The sequence below is a fragment of the Manis pentadactyla genome, chromosome 6, assembly GCF_030020395.1.
Source record: "Manis pentadactyla isolate mManPen7 chromosome 6, mManPen7.hap1, whole genome shotgun sequence".
NCBI lineage: Eukaryota > Metazoa > Chordata > Mammalia > Pholidota > Manidae > Manis > Manis pentadactyla.
Window position 1 is genome coordinate 34,542,608 of NC_080024.1, and position 17,536 is coordinate 34,560,143.

General features: G+C 42.7%; 1 protein-coding gene across 1 annotated transcript in view; it reads left to right on the plus strand.

Annotated features, from left to right (window-relative positions):
- The first annotated feature begins 5,169 nt into the window (after window positions 1-5,169).
- The window catches only part of MPP4 (MAGUK p55 scaffold protein 4), a 36,908-nt gene continuing 24,541 nt past the window's right edge, over window positions 5,170-17,536 (plus strand). The window contains exons 1-9 of the mRNA XM_036927912.2: window positions 5,170-5,278; window positions 6,152-6,273; window positions 9,282-9,359; window positions 11,861-11,941; window positions 13,076-13,207; window positions 13,868-13,949; window positions 15,140-15,225; window positions 16,758-16,829; window positions 17,271-17,467. Coding sequence (XP_036783807.2) covers window positions 5,203-5,278; window positions 6,152-6,273; window positions 9,282-9,359; window positions 11,861-11,941; window positions 13,076-13,207; window positions 13,868-13,949; window positions 15,140-15,225; window positions 16,758-16,829; window positions 17,271-17,467 — 926 coding nt within the window. The 5' untranslated portion in view covers window positions 5,170-5,202. The remainder of the gene's footprint in view (window positions 5,279-6,151; window positions 6,274-9,281; window positions 9,360-11,860; window positions 11,942-13,075; window positions 13,208-13,867; window positions 13,950-15,139; window positions 15,226-16,757; window positions 16,830-17,270; window positions 17,468-17,536) is intronic.

The window sequence follows — 17,536 nt, forward strand, 5'->3', positions numbered from 1 at the left end:
TGAAGCTCTGGAATTCTCCCAACCTGTTGGGGTGAGGGCAGGCTGGGGAGGTCTTGTCCACCTGAACTTTCTCCTAAACAGAAAGTACTGTGCACTCCTGCCCCTCTTGCACCCCTCTCACTGCTGCGAAGTCTTTCAAACTGCCTGCTCTGCTTTCTTTCTTGTGGGTGGGGGGTTCGTAGAGTGTGCCTGTTCTCAGCCTCCCTGAGTGTTCTGCCCGTCTGTTCAGCCCCACCAATCACCACAGCATCCTGCAATGTGGGCTAACGTTCCTCGCGCAGATCTCCAAGGCCAGGTGTTCAGGGTCCTGGGCTTCTACTTCCTCCCCCCTCTGTTCCTCTTCCTCCCTCCTGTGGGCTGGGGTGGAGGGATAGCTTGGGTCCCGCCAGATCCTGGCTTTGCCACTTTACCTTTTCATAGGGTTTTCTCTTCTTCCCCAGATGTAGTGAGTTCTGCAGTTTTCAGGTTTAATTGAATTTGCTGTGTTTTTGTGTTCTATGTGATTTGGGAAGGAGGTTTTTGCCTTGCCTTCTTACACTGCCATCTTTTTCCCGGAATCCTCCTAGGAAAGTATTTCTTAGGAATGGAATAATGAGTTGTCATGGAGATTCAGTAAAACTAAGCTTATGTCCTAGTCCTAATCAACAGTATTTTGACCCAGAGAAAGCCAGCCGTTTTTGTATGGGCAATTTCTCATTAAGTTTTCAAGTGCTTTTTCAGGCTTTGACTAGTAGAAAACATTATTTTGAAAAATGAACATAATATGGTAGGGGTTATGACATTTAATAGTAATGACTACATTTTTAAAAGTTCATGAAAATAATGACTTTTAGTGTTTAGGACATATTCCTTAGGAGTCAGTAACACTAATGCAACTTCTAAGTTAATGATAAGAACTGGCTGTCCTTCTTATGTTACTTAATGAGTCCAGAATTGCATATGGTTGGGTATTTAGTTACTTGCAGCCTCAATCAAGAATTCTTGTTCTCAAGACATCAGAGATTAGGTACGTCTCAAGTGACAAAGTTGCTCCCTAAGTCATGAAAAGGAAGACTAGGAAGAGACCATAGTCTTTTGCCAGATACTAGCATCTTTCAGTACTAATTATGGCAACAAAAGAGGAAAACTTGATTTTACTATACTGAATATCACTTTGAATGTCAGACTCCTTATCTGTAAAATGAAGGTTGCATTTGATTATCTTTAAGATCTCAGGCAGCCTAATTTCAAAGTTTGGGAGGGAAAGAGGTTGAAGTCAATGCACCCAGGCTGACGAGGAAGATAGGGGCACAGGCCTCAAGTCTGGCTGCCTCCCACCTCGGGACTGGTGTCCCAGCTGCTCTTTACCTCCTAGGGGAAGTATCAGCCTTTTACTTCCTTATCTTGGCCTCACATTTTTCTCCTTCCCAAAAACAACTGGAATACTGATTGCTTGCTGTTACAGGTGCAGAGGCTTCAGCAGTGAACAGAATGAGTAAGGTGGCTGCTCTCCAGACCCTCCGTAGACGTGACCCACATTGAGTCGGACAATGAGCAGGTTTAATGCAGAGAATTGTGAAGCCACCATAAGTGCTGTGAAGACAATAAGTTGCAACAGTTTTCTTAACTACCCTGAAGGAGGGAAACACGTTTTTTGAGGCTTCCTTCTACCGATTTTGCCTTAGCTTTGGGTAAATCCAGGAATTGGGTGGCTTAAACAACAGACATTTGTCATTGTTCTGGAGGCTGGAAGTGAGATCAGGATACCGGTATGGCTGGGTTCTGGGGAGGTCTCTTCCTGGCTTGAATAGCCTCCTCGTTGTGCCTCTCACGGCAGACAGACTGAGAGCAAGCCCTGGTGTCTCTTATAAGGGGGATAATACCATCATGAGGGCTTCACACTCATGAGCCCATATAAACCTAATTATCATCCAAAAGTCCCATCTTCAGACTCTATCACTTTGCAAGTTAGGGCTTCAACATCGCAATTCGGGAGGGACACAATTCAGTCCCCAGCAAATTCCTCATAGGGAAGCACAGTTTTTAGAATTCACCTAAGTTACGGAGATGAAAATTACTGCTTATGCTTTATGGCTGAGAAACTTTAGTCAAAATGATCTATTTAGAATGTATGAATTACTTCTCTGTGTAGCTCTGCAGTTGGCTGTAGTTTAATTAAAAGCTCTTCTAATAATACTATAGAAATCATAGTCTATCTGTAAAGCTCTCTCAAGATGAATTCATCTCTGGAATCTACAGTCTCTAGTGCCCCATCTCTGCATGGATAGACCTAGTCCAACATGCTGTCATTTGGTCATTAAATATGTAAGAAAAGTGGCCCACCTTACCATGCACGAAAAGCAGTTGGTTTGTTTAATCTGTACTGCCTGACCAAGGGCATATGATTTGTGAGACCCCCTTCGAGTAGCATTTTAAGAAGTTGCCTGAATATGAAGGCTTGGTGTCAGCTCCATCTGCTTGCTCTGACTTTTGTCTGTTTGACAGATGTTCTGTCTCCCTTTTCTATTCCTTACCCTTCCTCTGGGAAGGAAGATGAGTCATATATGCAACTGTTGTGCTAAATGATTTAACGGAAGCTCAAAAACTGGAACACAGGGAAAAGTCAGGGTTTAACCTGACTCAGCTGGGGCTGGGTGGCGTGGGTGGTAGTGGGCAAGGTGAAAACATATAATAATCAGGTTTTGGTCAAATCTAGTAAACTAAAATACGCCCATGTGACTGGAAAAGAACGTGTATTGGAAAGTTGTCTAAAATTCCATAACAGCATTCTGTGTTGCTCTTCTCACTGCCTTAGAATTTAGAGACAGCATAATAATGATCTTTTTCTAGAGCCTCCCTGGCTCAACCCTACAATCTGTCTAGATTCTAGACAGTGGTTCTCAGCCCTATCAGATTCATTACCCCAGTCTTTAACAACTCATTTAAAGTGTTCTTCTTTTTTTAAAGATCTTGATTTACCCTTTATTATCCTACTTTAACAAATGCTGCTGGTCCCTTAGCCATATTCCCTGGGTCCTTACAGTTTTGTTGCCTTCTGGGCCAACTTCCAACTGCCAGCACTTGCAATCGCTATCTGAAAATATGCCGGTAACAGGCTGGAAGAGCCAGAAGTAATACTTTCTGGGAAAAGCCCTCCAGCAATGACTGGCAGCATTGGTGTATAAACACCCCCACTCCATTATCCTTTGTTCCCCCATGGGATTAAGCTCCATAGCGCCCAGAGTGGCTACTTGCTTGATACACCTTTTTTGCTCTTTTTCCCCAGGCCTACCTTCATACCCCACACCTCTAGTGGTGTTTCCTGAGATCACTTTCCAAACAAATCACCTCACTAGAATCCTTGTTCTCTGTCCGATTCTGGGGAAACACACTAAGACACTTGGACAAAATTCAAAAAAAACCCATATATATATATAGTGCCCTAGTAATAAGAAGAAATTAAATGTAGCTGATAAGGCACCATATTTCAGTATGTAAATATGGACTATTAATGTACTGAAACATACAATGAAATAACACGCCTATGCCTATAAAAGAACAGCCCACCAGGGATGCAGCAGGTCTGCACACAGACACAGACACAGGTAGTGGTGTGTTGTAATGATGTCCTAAATTCTGAGCAGCGTTACCACTGATGACATGATTTTCTGAAATAGTGAACAACTTCATAAAGTCCAAGTAAGACAAACTAAATTCCTCAATTCCAGAAAATGTGATGTGTGTTAAAACTACAAAAATACTTTGTGTTTATATATAAAGAAAAGTTGAGTTTTAGGCTCATAGTTATAAGGATTTTTTTTTTCAGCAACTTGAAAGTCCAGTGGGACGATTGGAAGCTATACAGAGGATAAACTGATTTCTCATTGTGTAGGACAACTTTTGTGAAACTTTCTTAAAGAGCAGTGAACATGTTTCCTTTGTCCTTACTTTCTTAATCCTCATCCTGCTGTCTGGAATGTACAAGTAACGGCTGGAGCTCCAGCCACCACCTTGGGGCAGGAGGATGAGAAACACCCCACACCCAGGGCGGTAGAGCCGTGAGCTGGAAGGAGCCTGTTCTCTGAGGACTTCTTGGAGGAAGGCTGCCCTACTAGCCCTGGATTGTCTCTGTCTCTGGAGTTTTACATGAGCAATGAAGGGGTTCAGAATGAGTCCACCCAAAAAGTGCCACTTTGGCATGTGATTTACTTTGAGGTGAAGTCAGTCTAGCCCCCAAGACTCGAGAAGAGCTGCTACCCCTCCCACAATTGCCTCAAAGAAATGGAGAGCCTGATCTAGGAAGAGAACTATCACCAGATAACTACAAAGAATATGAGTTAAATGTGGTAAGCTGGGAGGAAGCGCTGCAGGGCCTGGCGATCGGATTCCTCCCTGTGTCCCTGTACTGCAGGGCAAACATCCGTTTCCCAAATATTTGCTCATCTTCCTGTAAGTTGTCCTCTTCCCCTTTGAAGTCTCAGATCCTCACCCGGTTCTTAGCTCAGGATAGCATATAAGCTTCAACTGCCTGACTGCCTGTGAGTCTCATATTCTTACAAGGCTCCTGTATGTACATTATTAAATTTTTCTCCTGTTTTTCTGTCTTACGGTGATTTAATTAATATATCAGCCAAAATAACCTACAATGGTAGAAGAAAACTTCTTCCTCCCCTACAGAAGATGTAAACTTCCACCCTGTTAAGCCACTGTTATTTTGGGTTTCTCTTTCTTGAAGCTAAATCTACCTAAAGCAATATAGAAAATCAACTCTAAGAGTATACCTCAGCAGCAACTCATAACTTCGGCAGTTGTGAGCAGTGCCATGCAGAAGTTCAGGTTCAGAGGGAGTGAGGCACCTGAGTGGACTTGGGCCAGTGAGGTGCTTCTGAGCTCTGATGGTAAAATCAAATAGGCAGAGATGTGGAAAATAATTTGAAAATAATTGGTATTATTTGTCACTTGTTAAAACTAGGGGAGTAAAGGAGTGTTTCATGAATTAGTTTCCTCTTCACATAGCTGGTGATGGTTAATGTAGAGATGCAGTGCCACAAGGTGAGAGTGTTTTATTTGGTGTGGAGCACAGTACCTGACTTGCTCAACAAATGCTGTTGAAACTGTATTTCAGTGCGCTAAGAGCTGTGGCTCCAGCGGGACTGAGCTGTGTGTGCGGCTTACTGATCTGTTTCCAGTTCTGAATTCTGTCTGAAAGCTTGGGCAGGAAGAATGCTACAGTCAGACAAAGGAGCAGATGCACCTGACAAGGACATGAAGCTTTCTTCAGCAACCAATCCGGAGAATGGTGTGTATGCCAGTATGCCTTTTCTAGACCAGAAAGACCTTATAATATCACTCTAACTACGTGATCAAATTTAGGGGCGGAAATTCGGGTGGACTCATTGTGATTCCTATGAGGAACTTGTCACACACTTTAGTCTCCTACTACATCCGTTTGTGTTAAGTCTAAGCAAGCAAGGCAGGAATGAAAGAAATTGACATAGTGGATTCAGATCCTCTTTTTTTCCTATCCCACAATGCCTTATTTAAATGTAGAACTTAACAACTGTTTACATTCAAAATGCCACTGCCACAAATGGAATTTCTATGAAAAACACTTGTGAAAAGATCAAGCATTCACTAAAATATGTTCAGTCTCTTTAATCGGTGGAGTCCTGAAGATTTGTATTAAAAACCTTTTGGGAGCTAAAGTTTTCAATAACACTTTCAATAAGAATTTTCAGAAAAAGTGAAGACATAGGACTCTGTGTGAATTAGGGAAGGAGGGTTGAGAAAACAGCTTTATTTGGAATAAACCAAAGACTGGGTATGGCAAGAATGGGGAGGGGAAGCAATACTACTCTTATGAACTCTGACATCTGTAAACTATGGTCTCTTGTTCAATCTAATGCTAGTAACAGCCCTATGGGAAAGCGAGCATCTTCTCATTCTTCTCATTCACTACAAGGAAACTGGGTTTCAGAACTTGCTGAAGTTCACACAGTAAGTGATAGAACAGGGCTTGAAGCCATAGCTTTTAGCCTTAAACCCAGTGTCCTCTCACTGCTCAGAAGCCTCTAAGGCACATCTCAGCTGCCTGCATTCATTCAAATTTACACCTGTTTTTCTTTCCACCCTGACCTGCCACCACCCCACCTCTGCCCTCTCCCTTCACTAGGTCTTTCCCAGATCGTGAAGCTTGTGCTGCAAGAGCTGAACCTGTTCTACAGCCGAGATGTGAATGGAGTGCGTCTCCTCTATGATCTTCTCCATTCCCCGTGGCTGCAGGCACTGTTGAAGGTGGGCACTGCATCACCTGGGAGCCTTTGCTTCCCTGTGGAGCAGGGCACTTCTTACCCACCACTGTCACTGGCCAGTTGCAGGAAGTCTCAAACTGGAAAAACATCTTAGAAGACAATATTTCGGGTATTCTGAGACTCAGTTTCCAAAGCAGTGGGGGTCTCCACAGCAACAACAATTCTCGAGACACCAGCTGGCAGTCCTCCAATTCAACTCAATTCTGATACTATCTACCAGGAGACAGTGTCTGATTCCACAACCTAGGGGTTCAGTCCTCTAAGATTACTCCCTGCCCCCTACTTATGTTGCCAGTTGCAAAGGCCAGGTTGTTACCTGTACTTCTTACCAACTGGCTGTAAATCAAGAATTCCCACAACTTCCTCCTTGGGTTCGGTTAATTTGCTAGAATGGCTCACAGAAGTCAGAGGAACATTTTGCTCACTAGATTATCAATTTGTTATAAAAGGATATATATTTCTCAGGAACAGCAGATGAAAGAGCTACATAGGGCAAGGCATGTGGGAAGGGGCACAGAGCTTCCCTTCCCACCTGAGGTCTCCAGGTACTCACTAACCCAGAAGCTCTCCAAACCCTAGCCTTTTATTTATGGAGAAGCTTCAAAACATAGGCATGACTAATTAAATCATTGGCCACTGGTAACTGATTCAACCTCCAGCCCCATTCCCCTCCCAGGAATGGTGGGACTAGAAGGTCCAACAGTCTAATCATATAGTTGTTTCCTGGCAACAAGCCCTCATCCTTAGGTGTCACCTCATTAGCGTAACAAAAGACGCCTTTGCCATTTTCATCATTTAGGCAATTCCAAGAGTTTTAGGAGCTCTGTGCCAGAATCAGGTATGAAGACCAAGAATATATTTCTTATTATAAATCACAATATCACAGCAATTCTCAGAGAAGGGCTACACAAACCTCCTAGCCTGGGAAGGAATTAAGTGGAAACATATATGGCAGCTCCTTTCTTTTTTCATGCATAGCTTCTTTTCCCCCAGAGGCCCCTGAAATCACAAAGCAGCCACCACAAATCGTCATCATTAGCACCCTTAGTAGCTGTCTACAACCCCTTGTTCTTGAGGCTAACTCAGAACAAATACAAATGCTTTTAAAAGATTATTCTTCGTTTCCAAAATCAGGAAATGAGATATCCACAGTTGTTTAGGTATCTTAAATTTTTCTTACTCTGAAAATTTCTTCTTTTTAAAAATTTGACTAAAATTTCATGCAATATTCAATAGCAACTACTACTTGATTATAATTTTGTTCAGATGTAATTATTAATGAAGATTCTCTTGAAGCTGTTTTTGTTAAGATGTGGGTGTTCCCTTCTCATAAGTGGGAAATGAGGTCAGCCCTATGATGCATACTAATGTTCTAATTCTTAAAATAATAGAAAAGTAGCAACATCTGTAGGATGAACAAACATGTACTCCTCACAGCACTTGTTTTAAAACACTTGGTTTCTATATCCATTCATCCATTGTTGGACACTTAGATTGTTTCCACATGTGGGCTGTTGTGAAGTGAACATGGAAGTGCAGTTATTTCTTTGAGAGAGTGATTTCATTTCCTTCAGGTATATACCTAAATGTGGGATATGCAATGTGATATTATTCAGCCCTAAAAAAGATAGAAATCCTCCCTTTTGTGATGACATGGATGGACCTGGAGGGCATTATGCTACATGAAATCAGGCAGACAGAGAAAGGCAAACACTGTGTATTGCCACTTATATGTGGAATCTAAAAAAGCAGAGCACCTAGAAACAGAGAGTAGAATGGTGGTTGCCAGGGGCTGGGGAATGAAGAAAATTGAGAGATGTTGTTCAAAAAGTACAATCTTCAGTTATAAGATGAATAAGTTCTGGGGATCTAATGTACAGCATGATGACTATAGTTAACAATGGTACATACTTAAAAGTCGCAAAGAGAATAAATCTTAAATGTTGTTGCCACAGGCACACAAAATGGTAATTATGTGAGGTAATAGAGGTGTTACTAACCTTTCTGTGGTAATCAGTTTGCAATGTATACATGTGTCAGCTCAGCACGTTGTATACCTTAAATGTACACAGTGTTCCATGTCAAGTATAGCTCCACAAAGCTGGGGAGAAAAAAACAGGTGATCTCTATCAGGCATGTTTTCCCCCTGAGATAAGCTAAAACAGTTTTTGTCATTAAAGGTGTTGCTCTCCTCACCACCAACAGGCTGTTTGTGCTCTGCACTCCCTGCATCAATCCATCAGCCTAATCACTTCCAGGTAAACTGGAGCCCTGGCCCTGAGGTGGAGCAGAGAAGCCTCATCATCCCAGATCCTGATGGAGGGAGGCTGGTCTGAGCTTCCTCCTCGGCCACATTTCACCAGCTGTAAGAGGAGCTAGGTTCCTAAAATAAGATCAAGGGCTGCAATGCAGAACTAAGAAGGCCTTGGTGTACTCAGCTCAACCCTACATCCTCGTATGGAAAAAAAATTCCTGAGGGTCAGCAGAGACAACATTGGAATTTTTTTAATGAACTTTTACTGGGGAATTAAGGAGGGGAAAGGAAACAAAAAATAAGAGCAGAGTATAAAAGCGTATCTAGTGTGCCAGGCCTCTTGTTCAGATCCTTTGGTGAACCCTGAGCTACATAGTCCACGCCCTGTGCAGCTGCCCAGCACACAGGTTCTTATAGTCTTGAGACCAGATCCCTGGAAACCTCACTCTTACTTAGTTTAACAAGAGTAAAATCTAAATTTCCTTTTATCAATGATACTGGTTGAGGAAGATCATTTTCCAGTAGTAGCCAGTAATTAAGCCTGTGAAGCCCTGGAGCTGCCAAACTTGAGTTCATTTCTGTCTGACAGCTAGAGACCCCTTATTAAAGGCCAGCACACATGCTACTCAGCTGTTTGTGCTGTTGCCCAGGCTGTTTCTTCCCTTGCAGAGCTTTAAATCCCAAATGTTAGTAGTCGTGTTATCAATATGGCATTCTCCACTGTTGCCTTTCTGCAGGTTTATGATTGTCTCCAGGAATTTAAAGAGAAGAAATTCGTTCCTGCCACAATGCATGCACAGGCGTTATCCTGTGAGGTAAGGTGGTTTCTAATCCACAGAATACTAGAGTTTTAACGTGATGCTGTTTTACTCTTTGTGCTAATTTCAGTGAATTAACAGCTCTAATGGAAAAGCTTGATGGGTGATTATGCATCTAATAAGTATTTCTAAATGATCTTTAATAGAAGGAAGAAAAGTGGCCTGCTATCTCCCCAAATTAGAACAAACAAAACAATAACATTTTCAGCATGTATCCATTTCTCTCTTTCTCCCCTTAATCTTGGACTCAATTCACCCTGTGTAAACGGGATACTGTTGCTATAGTAATGATCCCCAAATTTATATCTCTAGCTGGACTCCTTCCCTGAACTCCAGACTCCCATATCTAACTGCCTTCTTCCCATCTTACTTAGATAGGTACTTAATGGGCCCCTTAAACTTAACATGTCCCAACTGAGCTCCTGATCTTTCCCACCGCAAACCACTCCTCTCCCAATAATGGCATCTGTGTCCTTGCAGTACCCAGGCCCAAATCTGTGGGGTCATCTTTGACTTTCTTTCTCCCATACCTCACACCCAATCTGGCAGGAGATCCTGTCAGCTCTGGTTTCAAAATATACCCAGGAACTCACCACCTAACAGGAGGTGCAGCAAAAAAAATCTACCTACTCTAATCTATGGCACCTAACTGAAGCCACCATCACCTCTTACGTAGGTAGCTGCAATATAGCCTCCTGCCTGGCCTGCTGCTTCTGCCTTTGCTGCCCTCCCCTAGCTCCCTGCAGTCTTTCCCCAACCCCGCAGCTAAAGAGATCCTCTTGAAAGGTGAGTCAAATCATGTCACTCTGTGTTCAGATCCTCCCAATGATTTCCATCTCAGGATAAACATCAAAGTTCTTTGCCAAACATAATATAGTCCCATGACCTCTTTGACTTTACACTCCTGTTTCCCCTTCGTACCCTCAGCCAGATTAACCACTTATGGTTGTCTGAATCAGACATGCTCCTGCCCCAGGCCCTTTGCACTTGCTTTTTCTTACATCCGTAATGCTCCTGCCTGTATATTCACATGATTTGCTTCTTCATCTCCTGGTCTCCACTCAAATGTCACTTTCTCACTGGGGCTTTCCCTGATCACCCTATCTAAAATGGCAGCCCCCTTGTAGCACTCCTTATCTACCTTCCCTTTGGGATTTAAAGCTCCACAAGGGAAGAAACATGCTGTGCAATGGCACAAACAGTTGAGTAGCATGTGTGCTGGCCTTTAATAAGGGGTCTCTAGCTGTCAAGTTTATTTTTCTTAACTCTTCTATGTTAGTCAGTATATCTGTTATCAAGCCAGCAAATAAAACTATTTCTTCTATTTATATTTTATGTATTGTCAGTGTCTCCTCACTGGAATGTCAGCTTCATGAGAACGGGGATTTCTGTCCGCCTGTTCACTGCTCTGCTTGCATCACTCAAACCAGAGCCTAGCACAGAGTATATTCAATAAGTGTTTGTTGAGGGGACACATAAATGTAATCCACTGTATTATTATTTATTGTTCCAACCACATTAAAGGAAATGGGAATAAAAAGAAGAAAAAATGCCACCTTCAATTCCAGTAATCAACAATTCAAATTGTTCTCAGCTGTCCACAGGGATGCCCACACAGGATATCTTATTCAGTTATAATCCTAGTGCATGGAGGTAAAGCTTAAGTAAACTGCTGGTTTTCATTTGACTATAGGTAATGATGCTCAACCACTGAAGACTCACATGGCTGATTAAATTCTTGAAAGGTCTATGTCCTGTCAGAAAATATGTCTACACCTAAACCACACAGCTTGGGGAAGAGATTTTATTCTGTTTAGCACTTTTTAAATTGCAACAAACATTAAAATTGCTAATCAAATATTAAGCCTAAAATATAAATTATTATTCCCATTTTCCAGTTGAGGAATGGAGCATCCCATAGGATTAAGCTATGTGCATTCTCCAGGTATGTGAGGCTGTACCCAGAGAAGCCAGATGCTTTCACCTGTCCTAAAGCACTCCGTCAGCACACAGCTGTTTTACAGCCACTAGAGGGAAGTTGCTTTGGCACATATGATGTTACAAAATTATGTGCATTCTTTCACCAAGCCTGTAAAACATCAGGACTGGGGTGCTGGGGTTTGGATCTACTCCAAATCTCAGATACTACCTGCTATAGTAAAGTTTAATGAATGAGGAAAGATTCTAGGCTCTGACTTCAAAAGATGAAAAAGAAGGCTTCAATAACAGTGTTTCTTTTTTTTATTTTTTATTTTTATTTTTGTATTGAAGGGTAGTTGACACACAGTATTACATTAGTTTCAGGTGTACAACACAGTGATTCAACATTTATATACATGATATTTCTAGCTACCAGCTATCACCATACAAAGTTAATAACAGTGTTTCTTAGATTAGTATCATATTAGTCAGTATATCTGTTATCAAGCCTAGATGAGGTTAACTAGGTGATGAAGATTTTTTAAAAATTTCACCATGTATGCTTTTTCACCAACCAGGTAGTGGAGACATTACGTGAAATACCGAATTCTCCTGAGATCCAAGAACTGAGACAAATCCTCCAGGCTCCACACTTTAAGGCAAGTGCTAGCTAAAACAGACAAGATATGCCCATCTGGCACATAGACAAAGCTGGGAAGAAGAAAAAAACGTGAAATAAAATGTGCTTTCTGATAGATGGTCTATTACTGTTCATGGGCGACCAGCAGACTGTACTTAAAGGTTGGGCTTGAATATGACCAGCTCAGTGTTGTCAGTCATGGAGCCAAGCCTGCCATATTTATGAAGAGGCATCCAGAACTTTCCATGTTGTCTTTGATTCCCTCTTGCAAAGCCTCGTCCCTGTAAAATTCTGGGAGACAAGCAGGGTAGCATACTTCCTTCCCAACTTGGAAATATTTTAGGTTTTGGATAAAGTGTATGAAACTATTTGGAAAATACACTATAACAATGATTACCTCTATAAGGAGGACTATGAAGAAGATTTGATTGCAGAACAGGGAGTCATTTCATAGTACTTATAGAGTTTGAGATCAATTCATCAACCAAATAGAACTTTAAGAGAATATCTGCATTTGGAACAATGGAATTTATGAGTCAAACATTTTAGTGCATAAGTAACCTGAGGGAATTTTTTCTGAGTTCCAGTGAAGTTCTGACCACCAACCCCAGGCAGGACAATAGAATGACTGCTTCTCCACCCATGAAATGACTTAGCACAGTGGGCCATTAGAGGAACTCTTTGATCTTACCCTAAATCAGGGAACTATTTTTTCTCATTCTGTTCCATATGGGCCCTTGGGAGCCACCAGCAAGTTGTTTTGATTACTGCTCCCCATTCTGCCTTAATTATGGAAAATATTACAAGCGGTTGTTTTATAGTTCAAGCTTATAGGAGCACCATGGATTACATGGGTTTCCAGGAAATGAGAAGGTGACAGAAAACATTTTAGCAGAAATGCAAAAATGTATTACATATTGCTTGACCTCTCTGTGCTTCATTTCTTTATCTGTAAAGTGGGAACAATATGTGTACCTGCTCCATAGAGTTATCGTGAAGATTGAGTTAATCTGTATAAAATGCTGAGAACTATGCCTGGTGTGTACCTGCTGGGGGTGGTTGTTTTGTGTCTTGCATAGAATTGAGCCTCCATCTTCTAGAAGGCTGTGTCTTATGTGTGATATTTGTTCATCTTTCCCTTTTCTGTCCCCAGGCCTTGCTCAGTGCCCAAGACACTGTGGCTCAGAAAGATTTTGAACCCCTTCTCCCCCCACTGCCAGACAATATCCCTGAGAATGAGGAAGCAATGAGGATTGTTTGTTTGGTGAAAAACCAACAGCCCCTGGTAAGGAAATCACTTTATCTTTTCATTTAGAATTAGACCAAGGGTAATTGTGAACTAAGTTATCTCTAGTAGTTATTCGGGCTATTTTGTGTCTGTGGTCACAGGTATAATTTGAGGCATTCAGAAAATGCTAGGGGATTCCGTGATAATAATGGCCAAATTATATCTTTACAATTTTCCCCTGCGGTTTCATACACATTACATGTTGTAACATTTTCACTAGGAGAGATTTCTGGCTAGGGTTTTTCTTTTTTGAAAGAGCTGTGAAAAATGAGACATTTTATTTTATTTTACTTTATTATCTGACTCTCTGACATGTACATATATTTCACTCAGTTCCAATGTACTTGCCTGGTTTTCCTCTCTTAATGAGAAACTAAGTAAAGCATTAATTTAATTTTCTAAGAATAGTCCCTTTGATTAAATTGTAACTGTGGGAGCTTCCCTTATCTTTGGAAACATCTAAATATTCTTCTTTCTATACGGTTGGATAGAGACCTTGGTAGGCCAAGGCTGAATGGCCTTTGCTTTTTGGTGGTGTGGTATGGCCCTGGTTGATATGAATACCCTCATCTGAAAGACCAGAGCTACACTGAGGGAAGCCACCAGAAAAATGGTCATGCTGGATGAAAGAAGGAATCCATTGTATTCTCTCCCCAGGGAGCAACCATCAAGCGCCATGAGATGACAGGGGACATCTTGGTGGCCAGAATCATCCATGGCGGGCTGGCTGAGAGGAGTGGTAAGCTAGAGCAGCAGGATACAAGTGTGACCAGAAAAATGGGAAACCCTTGATTGTTTAATCTTTTTTCTAGGGCAGCATTTCTCTCTTAAGGTTGGACTTTAATAAGTTCCATTACTTGGTTATTAAGAAGGAAGGAATGTTCCACAGAAATCCTGTTCCCCTCCTTCATGGAGTCCCTTTTGTCCTGGGCACCATATTAATGTTCTTTCAGTTTACATTCCTGTAGCAACCCTAACAGGCTAAGTATTATTGTGCCATTCTGTGGAGGAGAAAACTGAGGCTCAAAGAGGTTAAATAACCACCTTGCTCAAGGCTACACCATTTGAGTCAGGATTCAAGTCCAGGTCTGCTTGACTCTGTATTCCCAGCTCTCACTCTTTGCTTGGTCATTCCTCTCAAAAGGATATAGCTCTTCCCCATCTTGAAGCCGTTTGCTTGCCCATTCTACCAGTAAACCCAATTCCCTTCTTTCACTGCTGTGCTTCTGAAATGAGCGGTTCTGTCCTGCTGCCTCCTGTCCTCACTCCCCACAGATCTGGGAACCTGGCCCAGGGCTCATACCCCAGCCTTCTTAGAGGAATTACCCAGGGGTTTCCTACTTGCAAAGCCCACTAGCCTTTCCTTTGGCCTTTTTACTTTTACTGCTCTAGCATATTTGATGTTCTTGACCATGACTTTCTTGAAATTTTCATCACCTTTGGTTTCTGCTCCACAACATCATCCTGCTTCTTGTCTCCTCTCTGACAGCTCCACATTTTGCCTCCTATTTCTCAAGGTTTAATCTTAACCCCAAGTTTCTCCACATTTTCTCTTTTGAGGAATACCCCCACTTCCCTTTTCATTTACCATTTACTCATGACCCTTGCATCTCTATTTTTAGTGTTATCTTGTTACTAGTGTTCCAGTTCCATTTTACAAGATCCGATTAGCAAAAATAAAAATATCACCATCAGTTAATACCCAATGAGGAGGTGGAAAAATATAAATCTCACAGACTCTGGTGGTGGTATAAATTGGAATAACTGGTTTGCTTTGTAATAACAATAATTATTATTATTTCACAATAAATTAAAAAATATTATAGCACACTTGGGTTAGCAAGTTTGTTAAATAGTTTGGGAATAGCTACCTTTATTTTTTGCCAATTTCTTTGTGCCCTGCTTTGTTTTGTGTTCCTGTTTGCCTAGGGTTGTTATATGCTGGAGACAAACTGGTGGAAGTGAATGGAGTTTCAGTCAAGGGACTGGACCCCGAGCAAGTGATCCATATCCTGGTAACGTCTGCTTGCCTTCGTCACGGCTTGGTGCAGCGCCATGCTGGCTTGGGCCCACCAGCCATGCGCTGGGCCCTGCCGTGTGAGGCCTGTTTGGTCCCTCTTGGCAGCTTCCTCTCTCCAGCCTCCCAGACTTTGTTTCTTTGCAGCTTATCCCCCTACCCCTGCCCCCAGAAGATCTGGCTGCTAAGAGACTTCCCTCCCCAAGCTGCTCCTCCGGCCTCAGGGACACTGCCAGCTTCCCCAGCCCAGGTCCCTCATCACCTGGGTTGTGCCATTGGAACCTGAGCCTGCGGTGGGCTGAGGGAGACTTTGGAGAAGAGTCTAAACTTGAGTAAACCATCACTTGCTCCCCTAGCATCCTACAGCTGAAATCCATTTAACATCTTCTTGAGGCAGCTTTGGGGCAGGCAAGAAGTCATGAGAAGGCAGCATGTAGGAAGGGGCATCCTTACCCTGCCACTGTCCTTGGTGGTTGGAACTGGGATTTATGAGCTGATAATGCAAGCCTTTGGTCTCTTTTGGTCCCCCATTCTCACCCTTCAAACCATTGCCTGAGTCACAGTCCATTGCTGCATGCCCCAGCCTAGCTGCCTTTATCTGCCTACCCCGAGTGTGGACCTGAGGTCAATTACTATATAGTAAATAGACAGTGGTTCTCAAACTGGGTGCTTAGGGGAATTCTATATTTTCATAGATGTGCCTCAGCGACTGAGAAGAGGGGTGGTATTGTAAGGTGTATACCATGCACCTAATATTTTGTAAACCACTGCTCCAAACCACAGGCTAGATTCTATGCAGTGTACAAGATACTACAAAGGAAGCTTAAAAGTATCAAAGACAGAATGGTGCCACCTCAGCCCTTTTGGAGCCAGCTGTAGAGTTGGCAGGATAGTAGGACTGTAAAATTTCTGAGTGAGAACAAAAGTTATCACTCCTTTTAATCTCTGGCTCTCCAACGCCTGTCACAGAGTATGTGACTGGGGGATTCTTACCTCTCTACCAGGCTAAGAGGTTTTCTGTCTCCTCCAAATGTCTGAGGGCCTCCCATTCCCACCAATAGCTTGGAAGCTTGGCAGTCCCCCCAGAAGACTTGGGAGATGCTCTTGTTCCCCATCCACCTGGGCTGCCTTGTGCAGAAACAATGTTCAGGAAATAATTACTGACTGAGATGTGAGGAGAGAGAGTAAGACCAAGAGCTCATCTGCTTCTCCAGGGCCCATGAGAAGACCGTGCTGGGTCGGATGGTCCTGCTGGCAGGGAGATGGAGGGTCCCTGGGAGAGGGTAGGGCTCGGCATGGGTTTTAGCAGACCAGTGACTCTGGAGCATCACAGCAAGGCAGAAGCAGAGCTAAATGGCTTCCTAACTTCCATCCTTGCGTGGTGATGTTTAGCTGTTGAACTCCTGTAAAAGTCCCTGTAGGGAATGTCACCGTTAGATCTGGACTCATTGAACTGTCGCTCCATCTGCTGACCCCAGTAACCCAGTGAACTCTGCAACTTGTCATTCTTCCCCCTTTGACATTTTCTAGGCCATGTCTCGTGGCACGATCATGTTCAAAGTGGTTCCAGTTTCTGACCCTCCTGTTAATAGCCAGAAGATGGTAAGAATTTACTGAGCCTTCATGCTTACACATTGTACATCCTCAATAACAAAAACAATGACTAAATGCTTTGTATTGCACTACTATCCTTTATAATATGTTGAACAAATGTTCAATACCTCGTTGTGTATTTTTCATTGTGGAGGACGGGGAGGCAAGTGAGTTTAATGAATACAATAAAAGGAGATGGGGTGCTAAGAAGTTGAAAAGTAACATCACAAACGGTGAACATTTGAGCAAAAACTTCTCAGAGCTAAGAGATTCTATTCCCAAAGTCACATTTTTCATAGTTCAGCTTCAGTTCAAGAGGCAAGTTCTTCTCAGTGAGGATGGAGAGGAAAGATCGGAACAGCAGTGGTGGAGTGGTGGGAGAAATGGTTTTGTCTTGACAGCCCGTGGGCAAGGGTTCGTCTAATGGTGCCATTTTGTGTCTGCTGTCAGGTGTACGTTCGTGCCATGACTGAGTACTGGCCGCAGGAGGATCCTGCCATCCCCTGCATGGAAGCTGGGTTGCCTTTCCAGAAGGGGGACATCCTGCAGATTGTGGACCAGAACGATGCCCTCTGGTGGCAGGCACGGAAAATCTCAGATCTCGGGGCTTGTGCTGGCCTAATCCCCTCTAACCACCTTCTGAAGAGGTAAGAAAAGTTATCATTCCTAGTCTGAGGACTAAGCCATCAGGAAATAAAATGTTTTCTCAGGCTTCT